Source organism: Ursus arctos, unplaced genomic scaffold (assembly GCF_023065955.2).
Source record: "Ursus arctos isolate Adak ecotype North America unplaced genomic scaffold, UrsArc2.0 scaffold_8, whole genome shotgun sequence".
Classification (NCBI taxonomy): Eukaryota; Metazoa; Chordata; class Mammalia; order Carnivora; family Ursidae; genus Ursus; species Ursus arctos.
Window position 1 is genome coordinate 8,558,917 of NW_026623100.1, and position 18,533 is coordinate 8,577,449.

At 43.8% G+C, this 18,533-nt stretch overlaps 1 protein-coding gene across 6 annotated transcripts in view; it reads left to right on the forward strand.

Annotated features, from left to right (window-relative positions):
* Positions 1 to 67: 67 nt before the first annotated feature.
* TBC1D8 (TBC1 domain family member 8) overlaps positions 68 to 18,533 on the forward strand; it is a 104,962-nt gene continuing 86,496 nt past the window's right edge. For 3 of the 6 annotated variants that reach the window (XM_044378752.3, XM_026488083.4, XM_044378759.3), the window contains exon 1: positions 68 to 357. In XM_044378752.3, coding sequence (XP_044234687.3) covers positions 231 to 357 — 127 coding nt within the window. In that variant the 5' untranslated portion in view covers positions 68 to 230. The remainder of the gene's footprint in view (positions 358 to 18,533) is intronic. The other 3 variants (XM_026488061.4, XM_026488070.4, XM_048222629.2) reach the window with 1 other exon arrangement.

Sequence of the window (18,533 nt, forward strand, 5' to 3'; positions counted from 1 at the left end):
GGCCCGGGGCGGGTCTGTGGGCGGAGCCGGGGCGGGGGCGGGGCCTGCGCGGCTGCGCGGGCTGCAAGCGGCTTGCTGCGCCGGCCGCGCTCCCCGGACTCTCGGAGCGCAGGACGCCGGCCGGCTGCGGTCCCTGCCGCCGCCGCTTCCTCCCGAGCGGGCTCTGCCCGGCGCGGCAGGCGGCCGGGGCGATGTGAGCCGGGGCCCGCGGGCGCGGTCGGACCGCTGCGATGTGGCTCAAGCCCGAGGAGGTGCTGCTGAAGAACGCCCTGAAGCTCTGGGTGACTCAGAAGAGCAGCTGCTACTTCATCCTGCAGCGGCGCCGCGGGCACGGCGAGGGGGGCGGCCGCCTCACGGGTAAGGGGCGCGCCGGGGCGGGCGGGCGCAGCGGGCCGGGCCACGGACCTCGCTCCCCGCCGGGCCCGCGGCCCCCAGCCCGGGGTGCTTCGCAGGTGACGATTTCGTGGGAGATGCCGGGCCGGGACGGCCCTGCCTCGGGCTTGTTTTCCTTTCTTCTGCATGTCTCTTGCAAGCCCCCGTCGAGGTTGTGGCAAAAGGGACTTGCGGGCTCGTGCGTTTTTGCGGGCGAGGCAGGTGCCTTCGCCGCCTGGCCCAGTGACCGCATGGAGGCCAGACTTGGCTCAGGAATCGAAGGAGAAACGCCGACTGGAGCGCGAGCTGAGGGGGCAAGTGCCGCCCCGGGAGGAGCGCAGGCCGCGGTGCGGGGCCAGGTGACAGCGGGGTGCGCCCCGGCCCGCCCTGACTCGGCCATCTGGAAGCGCCCGAGGCTCCAGGTGTTGTCTCGGCTGGAGACACACGGCCGGCCCACGGCCCAGAGCGGCTCGGGAGACCCTGGCAAGCCGGGACTGTCGGGTCTGCGGGCAGGGCGGGCCAGGGACCACCTGCGCACCCGGAGGAGAAACTGAGGCAGTGAGAATCCCAAGCTTGCGATGTTAGTAGCAAAATGAGCAGGTCAGTTACCCCCTCCCCCACTTGTTTCTTCCAAGCACTGATAGGAGGAAAAAAACTCAGACTTGTAAAATTTGTGAAAAACAAAGCATTTTTTCTAAAAGTTACTCTCCAGAGCTCTGTGAAGATCAAGCATTTGGAAAAATTGAGGCCAGCTGGCATAGCTGGGCCACCTGTTTAAATGGGTCAATGGAGGAACAGTTAATTAGCTTTTTTCATTTGTGTCTAGTGAATCTATATGGAATTTCCAGAATTTGGAATCTGAAATAGAAGAGACCTTAGATCTTTCCTCCCATTACATCCCTCCTGATACTGAGAATGAGTATGAGACCAAAGCTGGAGAGAGAGAGATTAAGAGACTGAGCTTTGGGTCCCTAGGCTCACTGTTGGAGACTCTGCTGTTTGCTTATTCTGGGAAAAGGTCCTCCTGGAGTAAAGTCTAATGGGGGGATGTGATAAGTAGGCCCTGAAACAGCAAGGGAAATTACCCTTCCTGTACTTTAGACTCTGAAGGTGAGAAAGCTGGCAGTTGGATGCGGTAAGAGGGTGGACTTCACTGAGTCTCAAGGAGTGGGTATGACTTGGTGGCATTCTGGGTGGAAGAGTGGTGGGGTGGTTGAGGAATCTGGATGAAAGGGGGTAGTGGGGTGATTATGGTTGTGAGTAGTGGGGACAGGTTGTGCAGCACGTGGGCCTGCTCTGGGAGCTGCTTTAAGCCCTGAGGGAGGGAGTTAGTGTAGGAGGCAGGAGGCCATAGAGGCCTTGGTGGGTCCCTGAGCAGCACAGTGGCACTTCATGCCAGAGCTCTTGGGAAATCCAGGTCGGTGGTGTCCTGTGAGGCCCATCAGAGGCAAAGAGGCCAGAGGAGTGGTTTGTCCCTGCAGTCCTTTGAGGGTAGTGTATCTTAATTTTGGGTGTGTTAAGCACAGTATCTGGCCCATAAATGGTCTCCTTTAGTAGAGGGTGAGGACAGGGTTTGAACATATGGAACATGTGCCCAGCAAGTGTTTTTATCACTTAATTCACTGCTCCCTGTCATTGTGGAGTGTTCTTGTGGCTGCCTTGGGAAAGACTTCGGGGTATTCGGCTTCTAGCAAGGGAGACAGGTCCAGACAAGCCAGGCAAAGCCTCAGATACGATGCCTGATAGAGATTGAGGTCAACCTCCTTTCCGGAGAGCCTGGCTTTATTGTCTAGAGTCGATCTGCGAAGAACTCAAAATGATGCAGCCCCTGTCCTGTTGCATCATGTCATCATACCTGTGGCTTTGGCCTTATTTGGCATATACTTTGGTTTGGGTTTACAGTGAGTATGCACAGTTTTCTTATTAAAGGCAACACGATCGACCAAAAAAAAAAAAAAAAAAATACCCCACAAAAGACAGATGACACTTCGCTTTATTTCTTGGAGACCCAGAACCTCCTGTTGATTGTGCAAGTGTGACATCTCCTTGGCTGCTGGATACTTTACCTTCAGACTTTTAGCTGGGAAGCAGCCAACCGGAGCTGTGCTGATTGGGCAACCCAGAGTCACCACATCCACCGATGGGCTGGTCCTAACCCAGTCACTTATGAATGTTGTCAAGTCAAGATTGTGTGACACAAAGGGCAGCTTCATGTTGGTGGCAGTTTTCAGAATATGTAGAATTCTAATTTAGCAATTTGTTTTAAAGGTTTAAAACTTAAGACTGAGTTTATGAAAATAATGAGGGGTAACATGCATATTCTGACTGGTTCTAGGCATTTCTTTGGAGAGAAGCAAGTAGAAATGGTTAAGAGGGGTTGGAAATAAAATGTAAGGGAGTGGTAATGAAGTGTCTTTTTTTTAATCGTGATGCTGAATTTGTTATTAGTGGGAGCTTAAACATATGAGGTCTCCATTGGCATTTAATCTGACGTGTTTAAAAATTACCCTCAGAAATAAAAGGTTTTGTTTCATTGAGGATTGTAATTAATCTTCCTATTAATACACACACAGCACAAACACACGCCCACCTATATACATTCCCTATATCCATCTCCAGTTTTATTTTCTCCATAGCTCTTTCTCACTTGCTAATATACAATGTACTTATTCATTTTGTTCATTGTTTTCCCATGCTGAATTGTCTGTTCTATGAGGGTGGACATTTTACCTATGATGGCGCCTAGCACATAGTATATGCTCATTAAACGTTTGTAGGATGACTGTGTGGATGAATATAAGCATGAATGATGGATTCTACTTTTCTCTTAAAAGCTGGGTGGGAGTGGAGGTCCAGCTTTTCTGACTGAGGCTGAGCTGATCACATGGGACAGGAACATCCCCTCTCTCTTCTCGGCTTCCTGTTTACCTGGCAGTCTGATCACTGTGGAAAGCTGGAGGGAGTGGGTGGAAAACAAAGACCTCTTCTTTCTGTCTTTTTTTTGTAGTACCCTTCTTTCAGGGGGAAGGATCAGCTTTTCAGGTGGCCTGTTACCACCCCCTAGGACCTGTCTAGGGAAGGAAATCCTGGGATTGGGGACAGTAGTGGGAGGCAGGGACCTTTTCCTCGGTTAGAACATGGTGTGGCTGAATATAGCATTATAAAATGTTTCCAAAGCTCCTGGGACAGAAGTGATTTTGCTGCTCTGGAAGGGAGGAAGTCAAGGTATACAAGTATTCACTTGGATATAGTCTCCACCTCTTGGGAATATTTTTTTATTAACTCTTATTTAAATGTAGTTGACACACAACATTACATTAGTTTCAGGTGTACGGGAATATTTCTTAAAGTTCAGCGAGCTCTGGGAGAACTGAGTGGGAGAAGTTAGCCTTTGGGAGGTGCAGACAGAACACACCATTGCTGTCCTCTCCCCCAGTGTTCCCTGAAGCACTTAAAATGAGCAGCACAAATGTGGCTTTAAAGACTGAATGTCACCACCCAGATGGCCACTCTGAAGGATTTTATTTTTCAGTGTTCTATCATGTGCGTTCCTGTATAATCTTGCATTTCTTTTCCCAACGAAGCTGGCAGTTAAAAAATTTTAATTTGAAGAAAATCTAGATGTTTTCTACTTTTCAGAATGTTTACCTTCAGCCTCTGTTCTTGTCATTGCATTTATAATAGTTAGGGGCTAACAGTTTCCTCAATAGCTAGGGTCATGGGAGGAAGCAGGGTGTAGTGGAAAATAGAGGCTTTGAGTTAAGATAAGTCTGTTGGTTACAAATCTGGGGAGAGGCCTTGTGTTAGTTTATTTAGTTTCTTTGAGCCTTAGTTGTAACAGCTTCGAAACGGGGACAATAATGAAGCTTACTTTAGAGGGTTACAAACTATTTTCCACTGTGGCTGTACCATTTTACGTTCCCACCAGCAATGCACAAGAGTTCCAATTCAGACAAAGCTTAGAATTGAAACTATATGAGGGGTTAACTGCACTTGCCACCTCGTAGGTTTGGGGGCGGGGGAAGGAAAGTTAACACTTAAAGAATTGACTAACGGAGGGGTTTCTTAGAATAAGCACGTTGTAAAGAAGTCTGCATTGTAGTGTAGGATATAGAAAGCACTTATCTATTACCACAGTGTGTGTGTATGTATTTAAAGATTTTATTTATTTGAGAGAGAGAGCATATGAGAGCGAGTGAGTGGGAGGAGGGGCAGAGGGAGAGGGACAAGCAGGCTCCCGGCTGAGCAGGGAGCCCAATGCAGGGCTCCATCCCAGGGGATCGTGACTTGAGCTGAAGTCAGACACTTAACCGACTGAGCCACTCAGGCACTCCTATTACTGCAGTATTTAATAAGTGTAATTGGAAGGTTAATATTTAAATAGCAGTTTGTGCTAGCAGGATTTGCCTACAGAGCTTCTTTGAAATCCTTTGTTAAATCCTAGTAAATGAAGGGAACTTCACCATGGTATTCTAGGCATTGGTCTGAGTGACCATGCCCAGAGTGAATTGTCTACTCTCTTTGGAACAGTGTCCCAAAGTCGGGGGGATATGAAACTGACACTAGGGATTCATGTGGGGTCACTAGCCTTGCTCAGAATGACTGTTGAAAGGTTGGAAACTAGTGAAGCCCAGGTGTTGCCTTTCTTGGCTAGTCCATCAGACATTGGTTGTAGTCTAGCTTAGGTAGCTGAATTTATTGGTGTTTTTTTTTCTGCTTTATTATTATTTTATTTTAAGTAGGCTCCACACCCAATGTGGGGCTTGAACTCGTGACCCTGAGATTAAGAGTCACATGCTCTACTGACTGAGCCAGCCAGGTGCCCCTGAATTTGTTTGTGGATTTAATCTTCACCGACAACAAAACTCTTTGGTTTAACCGGGCAGCCTTTGCATTGTGTAGATTTCCCAGATATTGGCTCTAGAGTCTTAGATGCTTTGGTCTCGTTTTCCAAAAGCACAATAAGGATGAAACACAAATAAAGGAAGTACTTTCATTTTAGGAGCATAAATTGGAAGATATCTTCCAATACAGATGTACAGGTAAAATAACGTATAATTTTAAGGGCTGATAAGCCATCAATAAAAGCTTTGGGGCCTCCAACAGTTGCATTTAATGAAAGCATAATAAGGGCACTGTAATTAGGTAATCAAACAAGGCAGGGACTGTGTCCCTCGAGGAATAATGTGAGGTATGAATGTGTGGGTGGTGTAGTAGCAGAGGCCAGCGATTTCAGCCTAATTGGAACTCTTTAGGAAGAGCTGAAAATGATTGAGAGGCTTGTAGCTTTTAAAGAATTCATTTATTAGCCGTGAAGGGATAGGATTTTATGATCTTGACTGTATATTCTGGCAGCATTGGTTAGAGGAGGAATTTATTTTAAATGAAAGTAGTAAATCTGATCACATTTTCAGGACAGATTTTCCCCCTAATTTTAAAAACTTTAATCATTTGTATTGAAATCATCCCCGAGCATATTTTAACAGCTGCTTGGGTGTTGCCTGAGCTATCCTGCACCACCTCTCAGGCTCTTGCTCCTTTCATTTCTCCTTGTAAGCACAGACCCAGGACCTCACCTGCTGTCCCTTCTGCCTGGGGGTGTGTGTCGTCCCCCCCCCCCCCCCCCCCCCCCCCCCCCCCGCTGCCTGGCTGATTCTTCTCTCCCTCTCCCACCCTTCAGATCTCAGTCTGAGCTCCACTGCCTGGTGATGGTGCACTGGACCCCTCCTTCCTCTGATCCTCTTCTACCGCCCTCTGCTTTTCCTTTATAGCGCTCACACTGTGCCATGATGTGGCCCTTTGTGGCTTTATCACTTTCTAGGGAGCCAGACCATGAGCTTCAGGACAGAGCTCCCAGGCCTGTGTCCCTCAGCACTACGCCTCCAGCACTGAAACAATTTCTGTTACCAGAGCACTCAAATACTTACATGGATGTCCAAGTAGAATTGATAGGTGTGAGCCTTTGAGGCTGAGAAATGTTTTGTATCATCCCGAAAATGGGAATTATGCAAAGAACCAGAATAAATACTATGGAGTGTTGTCATTGCTATTTCTCACGCCTGCCCTGCGTGCCTGTAAGGACTAGCCGTAGTTTGTCAGCTGCGCCAGCCCAGCTGTTAGAACTGCCTGTTGGTAACCTTTATGTAAATGATCCTATACGGACCCTGAATGATTTCCCTAGTACATCACCAGCCAACTGACACAGCTCTGCGGAGCTGAGTCATTAATATTCGTGAACATTTGGTGGGTCTGTTGTTCCACCAGATTTTATTTTTCTGCTTCCTGCTTTTCACTTTTAAAAAAGGAAGGAAAAATCAACGGCCAAATAAACAGCCCCAAAGAAGCTCTCCTTAGGAAAGGGTACTGTATTCTGTGGTTGGTTTTATTCTGAACAAGTAGTTACTGAGAGAGAATGGAAATTCAAAAATAATAAATAGGATTGTGGTTTGCCTGAAGCTTTAAAACAGGAAATCATCTATGTGCATAGGAGGATATAATGTAAATATAAAGTGTAAGTAATACAATCCCTATCACCTGTTACTAAGAAATAGAATATTTACAATGTTTAAGAGATCTCTTGTATGTTTTTCTGATTGCATTCCCCTCCGTAATCAATATATTGTTGAGTTCTTGTGCTTTTATAACTTTATACAAAAGGAATAATTTTTTCTGAAGCTTGTTTTTCCACATCCCAGTTATATTTATAGTTTTATATATACATACATACATATACATATATAGTTTTGTTCCTCTAACATTGAACCATGTTGATGCAGGTAGCCACTTTCATTCATTTTTGCTGATGGGTAGTTCCGTTGTTTATTCATTCTCTTGTCAGTTGATATTTGGGTTTCTAGCTGTTGGTTTTTTTAAATTACAAATAATGCTGCTGTCAACATTCTTGTATAATGTTCATATGTGTGAAAGTTTCTCCAGAGAATATACCTGTAAGTGACCTTGTTGGGTATATCAGCCAAAATGGGCTAGGGTATGCTGTGGTACAAACACCCCGAACATCTCTGTGGACCCACATTAGTTTATTTCTCCCTCATGGTGTATATCCAGTGTGCATTCCCAGGGTTCTGTTCTCGTGGAGGCACTCAAAGATGGGCTGACAGAGGCTCCATTCCTAATGTTTCCATGGTTACATGGTAAGGCGGGGGAACAGTTTGGTGAATCTCATGCTGGTTTTTAGAGCTTGCACCTGGAAGTGACACCTATCCCTTCTATTAACTTTATTTATATATATATATTTTATATATATATAAATAAATTATATACAATAAATTATATATTATATACACTATATAATATATTAATAATATATAATTATATAATATATATCATCAATAATTATTAATATATTAATTATCAATAATATACAATTAGATAATATATACAATATATTGCATATAATATATACAATATACTGCATGTAATATATACAATATACAATATATTGTATATAATATATACAATATATTGTATATAATATATACAGTATATTATATAATACATACAATATATTATATATAATATACACAATATATTATATATAAATTTAATATATAATAAATTATATATTATATAATTTATTTATAAATTATTTAAATAATATATTTAAAAATATATAATTATATATTTTATATTATTTATTTATTTAAGCTCTATGCCCAATGTTGGGCTTTAACTCACCACCCTGAGCTCAAGAGTCACATGCTGGGGCCCCTGGGTGGCTCAGTCGTTAGGCCTCTGCCTTCGGCTTAGGGGCATGATCCCAGCGTTCTGGGATCGAGCCCTGCATCAGGCTCCTTCTCTAGGAGCCTGCTTCTTCCTCTCCCACTCCCCCTGCTTGTGTTCCCTCTCTCACTGGCTGTCTCTATCTCTGTCAAATAAATAAATAAAATCTTAAAAAAAAAAAGTCACATGCTGTACCGACTGAGTCAGCCCGGAGCCCCTATTCACTTAATATTGGCCGAACCAAGTCACATGGCTCTGTAACCTCAAAGGCATGGGAATGTGTCTTTTTCTTAATTTAGGAGCTGTGTGTGTGTGTACGTGTACATGTGTTTATGTGTTCTGTATTCTTTTCGAAGTATTAAAAAATTTCTCACTATGACTGGACTTTTTTTTTTTTTTTAAAGATTTTAATTTATTCGACAGAGATAGAGACAGCCAGCGAGAGAGGGAACACAAGCAGGGGGAGTGGGAGAGGAAGAAGCAGGCTCATAGCGGAGGAGCCTGATGTGGGGCTCGATCCTATAACGCCAGGATCACTCCCTGAGCCGAAGGCAGATGCTTAACCGCTGTGCCACCCAGGCGCCCCATGACTGGACTTTCTATTTTTGTTTTGGGTCTTTTGAAGAACCAACATTCTTAATTTTTACGCAGTCAAGTGTGCAGTCTTTTCCCGCAAGAGTTTATACTTTCTGTTACTTGTTTAAAAAGAAGTCCTTAAAAGCGAATCTGTAGGATGATGATGAAGGGGAATCCCAGAATGATAGCTGAGAGACCTCTCGGTGCAGGTTGGAGTGGGGCGGAAGGCTGCAGGACAGCTCCTAGGAGAAGAGAAAATCCGTGGACTACCTAACATCCTTGTACTTGCTGAAGGGAGGTCTGCACACTAGAGAGGAATCGTGGGTAAATTGTTATTTTTATTTATTTCTCTTAGTGTGTTTGCATAAATTGGGGGGAGGGGCAGAGGAAGAGGTTAAGCAGGTTCCACGCTTAGTGTGGAGCCAGCCTCCAGGCTCAGTCTCACAACTCTGAGATCATGACTTCAGCTGAAATCAAGAGTGGAATGCTTAACAGACTGAGCCACCCAGGAATCCTGTGGGTAAATTATCGATACATAAAAAGCTAAATCAGCTAAGAATTCTGGGGTAGTTGTGACCTCCAGGGAAAATCAAAAGTTGTATAGGTTAGGACAGTTTCATAGTTCAGCTCTCAATAATGTTCACGTGGTTATAATAATGTAAATATTGACTAGTGATCTAACCAAGCCTAAGTGAGGTGTGAGTGCTGGGTGGTGGTGGTCAATGAAAAGGAACTAAACCCTCTACTTCTGAAAGCTGCCAGGGAATGCCTCAACTAAAAATTCAAGAAATAGTAATACAAATGTGTTCTTCAGAGATGCAAAGTTAAATGCAAAAAGAATCAATTAAGAATTGGAAGTGGTTGCCTTTGGGGAACTGGGAAGTGAGAGTAGGGAGGGGTGAGGAGCTGTTGTGTTTCTCACTGAACCTTGTAGAATTATGTTTCTTTACATGTGCATGTAAATTGGATAAAATGTAGACTGAATCTAAAATTTGGGAGAGCTTGGCATTTTTTCTGGTTACCAGCTCTGTGTGAGTAATGGGGTTAAGGAGAGGCATTGAAGCATTGTTGCATTCTTGCCTCATGGACCATGATTACTCTTGGATTGCCCATGCCTCAGATATCTGTCCTCTCAGTAAACTATATTTAGCCTTCAAAATGTCTAGCATGTGTGGGGTGTGTCAATTTCACAGAGGCTTAAGAACTATTTTCAGAAATGCATCTAATCTAGTCAGGTACTTTTATTTGAAATTAAAAGATAGCTATTCTGGATTTTTCTTTTCCTCTAGAGAGGAAATCAGTTTAGAGTTTTAAGTTTTCATCTCTTACCTTGCCTCAGAGATGTGGTTCTGTGACTAACCCATTCCTTCTGGGGTCTCAGTTTCTTCACCTGCAAAACAATTACTAGTATCAGTATTACTATTGTAAATGTTTTATAATAATAATAACAGTGAAAGATTTCATACTTCGAACTGTCGTATTTTCTAGATATGTTTGCAAAATCCATTTAATTATTTGTATTTAGAGAAGAAAGAAAAGCCAAAAGAACATTTCATTCAACAACGCCAGGCCCTGTGTTCTCATGAAGCTTATCACCTAGAGGAATGGGGAAAGCTAGTGGTGGTGGTAGAGTGATTATTAAACCGCAAAATACAGAATTATAAATGGTGGTAAGTGCAGGGGGTGTGGGGGCAATGAGAGGAATAACAGGGGAACTAATTTAGGGTGGAGTGTCAGGGAGCAGTTCTCTGAGGACCTGTGATCTCAGCTAAGACCCACAGGGTGTGTAGGATGGTGTTAGCTGGGTAAAACATGGAGGAAAGAGGCTCTGCCCGTGTAAGAGCCCTGTGGCTGCTGAAAAGCTGTCTGGGCAAGTTCAGTTTGATGTGCTTATGAGTCGTCTAGAAAGGCTTGTAGGGGAGGAAAACACGGAGGGAACGGGGGAGTGGTCAGGAGAATGGGAGGAAATGAGCAGAGTGTATTTCCCAGAGGTCAAGAGAAAAGTGTATTTAAGAAAGAGGGAGGGAAGCAGAATGGACTCCGCCGTATGGTATGGAAGGGCTCGCGGGATGTTGGCGCCCTCAGTGGCACCCTCGGTGGGAGCAGTTTGGGTGCCGGGAGGCGTGCTGTTGGAATGGAAGGCTGGAGAGGAAGTAGGCATGCCTGTGGAGGCAGCTTTATCAAGGTGGGATTTGGTGGATTTTTGGTGGTGGTTACAAACTTATTGTCAGCAAATGGTAGAGGGTCTGTTGAAAGCTGCATCTGTAGGTGTGGACTTGGGGAGGGGCTGCTGGGCTTTTGAAGTGGGCAATGGCTAGGATTTGAAGGGGTCAGTAAAGTAGGTAAGGCATCCAGATGAGCAGGACCTCAGGAGACAATTCCCAAGGAAGTTTGGTTTAGAAATAAGGTTAAGTACTCAGTACTGGGGGGGTGGAGAGGATTACCTCAAAGAATCTGTAACTGACCACCAAAAGGATGAACTAACTTAAATGGATCCCAGGGATGTTGGCTCAGCGCTGGACAGTGGTTGTGTCACCAGCCAAAAGAAATTCTTTGAGGAAACCACGGCAACTTAAAAAGTGGTTGTTACTTGCTTGGCATTTGATGCCACGTTGAGGTGCCTGAGTGTTGGATGCCCCTTGGACTATCTTGTTTGGGGTTTTCACTATGTAAATAGTCTCTTATTTTCAATAATGTTATCAGGATTCAAACAATAGAATTTATTTCTAGAAGGAAAATACAGATGAAATATTGTTGCAGTAAATTACAAAGATTGACCAGGAAGTTTGACTATCCTGAATTACTGAGTCCCTTCAACAGAGTTTTAAATAAATTCCTGGCCCAATGTTTGGGATATAGGGGTGTTTTAATAAGGAAATGTGTTAGCATTCTTAAAATGGGATTTTCCTGGGGGCACCTGGGTGGCTTAGTGGTTAAGTGTTTGCCTGTTGGCTCAGGTCATGATCTCTGAGTCCTGGGATCGAGTCCTGGAATCGAGCCCTGGGTCAGGATCCGAGTCTGCTTCTCCCTCTGTGCCACCCCCCCAGTGCTTGTGCTCTCTCTCTCTCAAATAAATAAATAAAACCGTTAAAAAAAATGGGATTGGCCTGGTGATGAAGGTTTGGAAGGAACCTCTGGATTTTTTCACTTGAGAAGCAGTATTTGCATGACAGACACAATTTTAAAAGGAAGAAACAGCATAGTTCAACCTCAGGTAGCGATTTGGCTATTACACCCACCCTGGGAGCATAGTGAGCTAATTTTGAGTTTCTATTATATCGCTGTTACAAGGAAAAATAAATGTAAACTGTAAACAAGGCATTAAGATTCCTTTAAGAATGTATAGCTCACGATCTCTACGTCTATCAAGGATTTAATCACAGCAAGGATTTGGCTGGAGAGATTAGGTTTTAGTAAAGCCAGTCCCAAAACTGTGTGTGGGTGTGTCTGTGTCTGTCTTAACCTTTAGTTTCCCTTATGTTTTTGAGATAAAGGAGAGTTTGGACACTCAGGTTTCAAAGAGGACACTGTTTAATCTCAGTATAATGGAGCTGCCTCTTACTGTGGGTGTTAAGTTCCAAAATCAAGGTGAAGGACACAAATTGCTTGAAAATTACCCTTAACATCATCAGGGCCCTCCTTCTTGGTAATCTGTTCACGTTACTAGGAGTTCCTGGGCAGTGGGGGCCTCTGGTGCTGGGAGCCTCCAGCCCCCCAGTGAGCTCACACCAGGGCCTATGCTCCTCGATTGATGGGCGGTCTACACGAGCAGTAGTCTTGCCTCTGGTCAGTGCATATTGCTGAATTTGATGAATTAAACATGAGATCGCTTGCTGGTTGAAGGAAAGTGCCTGAGCCAGTTTCGTGGCCAGGTGAGGCTAAGAGTGATTACACCACACTTGGGTGTGTTAGTTTGGGAATTGCTATTAGGTGAGGTTGATGGTAGCATTTCCTGGAGCTGCAGTTCTAATGTCTACTGCTCTGATGTTTGCAGTGAAAAGGTCTGCACTAAGTGGCTGTTGTTTTGTCTTGCAGTCTTTTGCTTGTCCTCATTTATCCAAATAAAACATTTAGGTTTGAGGAAAAGGGGCTGGAGAGCCTCTTTTGGAATTGGAAAGTTGTCTTCAATGGGATGGGTATCCCACTGTAAAAGCTGCCCTTCTTGTGTGATTTTTAACTTCGTGTATGACCTGGAAAGCCGGATTTGAGTATTCTATATTTCATAGCCAAAAGTTAAGTTAGAAGCACATGATAGTACACTTACTTTCTTTGAATTAAAATTTGCAGAAACCCTAACTACAGGCAAGGCCAGAAATGTGTTGATGGTGCCTGAAATCTTGGTAAGGTTCAAGACCAGAGTTTCCATAGGTGACCATCCATTTATACCAGAAGGATCATTAGAAAGTCTGCATGTGGGGAGGAGGGAGGGAGTGGGGGGAAAGAACAGAAAAAGAGAGAGAAGGGGGGAGAGGGAGGGAGGGAGAATCCAAGAGAGAGACTTGAATGGTGGATATACTCACACCAAAAGAGGTCATAATTTCAGAAGCTTTGGAAACACATGCTCTAATCTGCTATATGTATAATATTGCCATATATGTTCCTGAAAAGTTGTATGTAGAACCAGAATTGTATAAACTGGACAATTTTCCCATCACAGCTTCAGAGAGATGTACATTTTAACTACAGAGCAAATGATTAAAAATGTGTGGAAAAAATCTATAAATTTAAAAATCTATAAATACAAATATTTCAGATGTAAGCATGTTTTTTATTACAAACTAAGAGTACCTTGGTTGATCAAAACTGTCAAAAACAAAAAAAGGGGGATGGGAAACTGTTTTCAAAATGTCAGTGGTAAAAGACAGAAAAGGCTGAGGATTAAAGGAAGCTAGAGACACGGCTGAGTGTAATGCCCAACCCTAGAATGGGCCCTGAACCGGAAAGGGAAACATGCTACCAACATGCTGTTGTCAGGTCAGTGATGAAACTGGACTACAAACGGGAAATAAAAGGACCACCCGTGTTGTTCTTAGTGAGATTGATAACGATGCTATTGTTGTGTAAGAGGATACCTCCCCCTTATTCATGGGAATAGGTCTCTCTTCAAATGATTCAGAAAAGAAAACGTGTGTGTATAATTATGTCATATTATATCATATATCAAGAGAAAGAGAACAAATAATACAGCAGATGGGGTATGCTGTTAGCAGTAGGCAAATCTGTTTCATATGGTATGTGAGTGTTCTTCGATTTTAATTCCTGAAGCTATTCTATGAGCTTGATGTTATTTCCCAATAAAAAGATAAATAACATTAAATGTGAACCTGGACCCACTTGTCCACTTTGATAGAAGTATTTTTAGCCTGTATTAACAAAATATAAAATATACCTATAACTTAAAAAAAAAACCTTTCGGGAAATTTCTGCAGGAAAAAATAACTTTATTGTGTTTCTGAACTAAGCTCTTCCCTCTGTTTTTCTCATTGAAAGAACCATTTTTGTAACTTGCCTTTTTTTTTTTTTTTTTTTAAGAGAGCACTAGCTGGGGTGGGGAGGTGGGGTGGGGTAGGGAGGGAGAGAGAGAACCTCAAGCAGGCCCCACGCTCAGTACAGAGCCCAAGGTAGGGTTTGATCCCATGATGCTGAGATCATGCATGACCTGAGCCGAAATCAAAAGTCAGACACCTAACTGACTGAGCCACCCAGGTGCCCCACATAACCTGCTTTTTAAAGAGTTAAGTTTTCTTGTGGTCCCAGGGCCCATGTGCCGCAGGGCAGGTGACGTATACAGATATTCCCCACCCGCCCCAAACTGTAAGGGGCTTTGACAGACTTTTTAATATTATGTGTATATGTTACAGTGCTAGGTTAGGCCTGGGTTGTGGTCAAAAAACAGCTGAATTTTAAAAGCATGAGAAGTTAGGAAAACAGATTGATTCAGTAAGTATGTACTGTGTGCCTCCGTGTACCCAGCTCTTTTCCAGGCAGTGAACAAAGCAAAGTCCGGCCCTCAGGGAACTTACTCTACTACAGTAATTAATCTAGAGTGACTCTATTCTAGTAATTACTTCTCTAGTAATTAACCTAGGACTCAAATTCTCAAGTGTGCACTGCAAGTCCCCTTAAATATTTCAGCCTCGTTTTAAACTTCCTTCATTAAAACATTTTTGTGTTGTCTTTACCACCGTATAAGAGGTTGGTTTTTGTCGTCCTTGCCCTTAAAAACTGAACTATTTAGTCCAGTAAGTTAGGGCCCTTCAGCCCTGTGTTTTAGGTTCTTGCCAGCCTTAGGGACATTGTCTATGAGCCCTGTGGCAGGGCCAGAAGAATTGAAGTAGCTTCTGGCCCCTTGAAGCCTTTCTGACCCCTTTTCCTCCTCAGGGACCGAGGCAGCACAGCTTGTCCATGGGCTCAGCCCTCCTGTGCTCTGGAAGTGTTGCCACAGTTGGCTGCTGCAGGGCTCCTGCCCCTGCTCCCTTTCCCTTTCTGGAAAGCCACTCGGCAGCCCTCTGTAGGTGACTGGAATGAAGTGGACTCATTTTCCTATTTGAAAATAACCTCAGCAGCTGTGGGTTCAAGTCTCCCCGTCACGAGGATGACCTCTGTGCCACTGCTGGGACTCCCAGTTGTCATGCCTCTGAGGGTGACAGCAGGGTGCATGTTGGAGCTGGAGTTTTGGGAACCACCAGCCCTATTCCTTCTTTTACAGATGGGGAGCCTGACTGATCTGAGGCAGTGATGCTCGTGCTCTGTTTTCACTTGATTGAGTTTAGCCCTTTCCAGAAAGGTGAAGGGACTCCCGAGACAGGAGTTCCCATGGCTTCATTCCCCAGCCCAGCTTAGCTCTTCCAGACCTGCTCCCCCTCAGCTTGTGCTGGGCTGGTGTCTGTTGAGACCCTGTTTTATTTGTTTTTAAAAGGCATAAGTAACAACATTTTTAAAATATAGTACAGAAAACTTACTATTTTAGTCATTTTTTGAAAGATTTACCCATTTTTTAGAGAGAGCGCACGTGCATGTGCGCTCGGGCACATGTGTGGGGGAGTTGCGAGAGGGGCAGTGGGAGAGGGAGAGAATGAATCTCAAGCAGACTCTCTGCCGAGGGCAGAGGCTAACACTGGGTTCGATCTCACGACCCCAGCAGAAATCAAGTCAGAAGCCCAACCGACTGAGCCACCCAGATGCCCTTCATATTAACCATTAAAAAAAAAAAGATTTTATTCATTTATTTATTTGAGAGAGAGAGCATGCATTCGAGTGAGTCCAGGGGGTTTGGCAGAGGGAGAGGGAGAAGCAGACTCCCTGCTGAACGTGGAGTCCTATGCAGGGCTCCATCTTAGGACCCTGAGATCATGACCTGAGCTGAAGGAAGTCACGAGTCGGATGCTTAACTGACTCAGCCACCTGGGCGCCCCCATTTTAACCATTTTTAAGTGTATAATTAAGTGGCAGTAAGTACATTCACATTATTATATAACCATCACCACCATCCACCTCCGGAACTTTTTCATCTTCCCAAACTGAAACTCTTATCTCACGACCTCCCCATTCCCCCCGCCCCCAGGTCCTGGCAGCCCCCATTCTACTTTCTTACACTATGAGTTTGACTACTCGAGGTCCCTCATATAAGTGGAATCATACAGTATTTGTCTTTTTGTGACTGGCTTATCTCAGCATAATGTCTTTGGGGTTCATCCATGTTGTAGCCTGTGTCACAGGCTTTTAAGGCTAAATAAAATTCCATGACATGTATATACCACATTTTGCTTGACCAGTCCTCTATTGATAGACATTGAATTCCTTCTCCCTTTTGGCTATTGTGAGTAATGTGGCTATGAACATAGGTGTGCAAATATCTATTCAAGTCTCTGCCTTCAGTTCTTTTGGATATATACTTAGAAGTGGGATTGTAGGATCGTATAGGAATTCTATATTTAATTTCTGAGGAGACTCTTGATTTTTGCATCTGATTCTCAGTTTCTTCTGGCATCTGTGGACTTGACTGAATGGCTAGGACTGTAGTCAGTTTACTGGGTCTGTGGTCTTGGTCCTGGGTCCCCTGAGGTCCCTGAGTACCCCCAGCCTAGCTCTTGAGACCTTTGTTTCTCTTCCCATGAGGATTGAGTGGAGATTTAAAGAGAAGAACTGAAGCTTGTTTAGAGGTACATTGCAATTCATTAAAAAACACAAAAACAAAAACAAGAACTAGAATTCGAGTTGGGCGTTTTCAAGTTTACTGTTATGTTGTTTGTTTTAGATTTCATGTGTTTTTCAGAGCTAAGATACGGAGTGGAATGCTTAAGGTGAATTTGGTTTTGGTTGATTTTTCTTCCATGTTCTCAATTACATCTCTATCTAATTTTCATAAGTGTTGTTGGGGAAAAGGATGGGACAATTAGGAGGTAGAAAAGGAGAGAGATCTTGTTCTTCTTACTTGTATGACCTTGGGTCTTAGTTTCCTCTTCTGTAAAATAGAGCTAATACTACTAATACAAATTTTATAATTATGATAGTAATTAGTAAAAAAAAAAAATGGATCTGAAGTACTAGGATGGTGCTTGATAGCTGCAGTGCTTACTTAATATTAGTCTATCCTCCCTGCCTCTTCCCATTATCCTTGAATAATTGGAAGTTGTAGGTGAGGGTATGTGGTGGTCCTCACTTTTGAAGGGTGAAGCAGCATCGTTCGGAAGAGCCTGGGGTAGGACTCAGGCGCTGGGCTCCAGTTTCACATATGCAGTTAATTCCTGGTACTGTGTGACCCCTGAGTCATCTGCCCAACCTCCTCGAGGCTCAGATTCCTCAACTGTCAAATGAGCAGGCTGGTCCCTCTCATCTCTGTAGTTCCTTGTGGCGCAAAAAGGTCAGCGATTTCAAAGAATTCTGCTTGTGTCTAGTTGTTGTCTTCTTTTTTAAATTGAGATGGAATTAATGTATAACACGATAGTAATTTCGGGTATACAACCTATGGCTTAAGATATGTATATTTCGTGAAATGATCACCACAATAAGTCTAGTTAACATCCGTCACTGTACATAGTTACAAATTTATTTTTTTTGCAACTTTCAAATATACAATACAATATTATTATTATTATTATTATTATTATTATTACTTTTTGAGAGAGAGAGTATGTGAGCAGGTAAGGGCAGAGGGAGAGAGACTCTTCAGCAGGCTCCACCCTCAGGGCAGAGCCTGACACAGGGCTTGATCTCACGACCCTGAGATCGTGCCTGAGCTGAAATCAACAGTCAGATGCTTAACAGACTAAGCCACCCAGGCGCCCCTACAATATAGTATTATTGACTATAGGCACCATGCTGTACATTACATCCCTAGGACTTAATTATTTTATAACTGGAAGTTTGTACATTTTGGCCCCTTTCATCCATTTGCCACCCCCACTCCCCTCCTGCTGAGTCTTCTTCTGACTGCAGAGCTCTTTCTTTTTTACATAGTCAAGCCTACTGTCCATAGCTGGTGAACATATCTCCTCTGTGGTGTGTGAAGTGAGTTGAGAATTTCTGGCATTTCAAGATCTGCTTCTTTGGGGCAGGTTGGGTCCAAGACTTACTGTTCCCAGCTTCCAAGTCTCTGGCTCTTGCCCAGAATTCCAAATAGCTCTGAGGAATAAACCCTCAAGTTTCTGTGTCTCTAGGGCTAGTCACATCTATTAAGTGAAGAGAGAGAGTTCTCCTATTCTGAGAGAGGAGAGGAAGCAAAGGGGAGGAGGAGAAAGTAGAAGGGGCTATAGATATAATTTTCACTTGCTCAGAAATAGTGAAGCTGTCTTCAGAGAATTAGACAGGAAAGTTCTCTTGCTCTGCCCACCTCGAGACTTGGT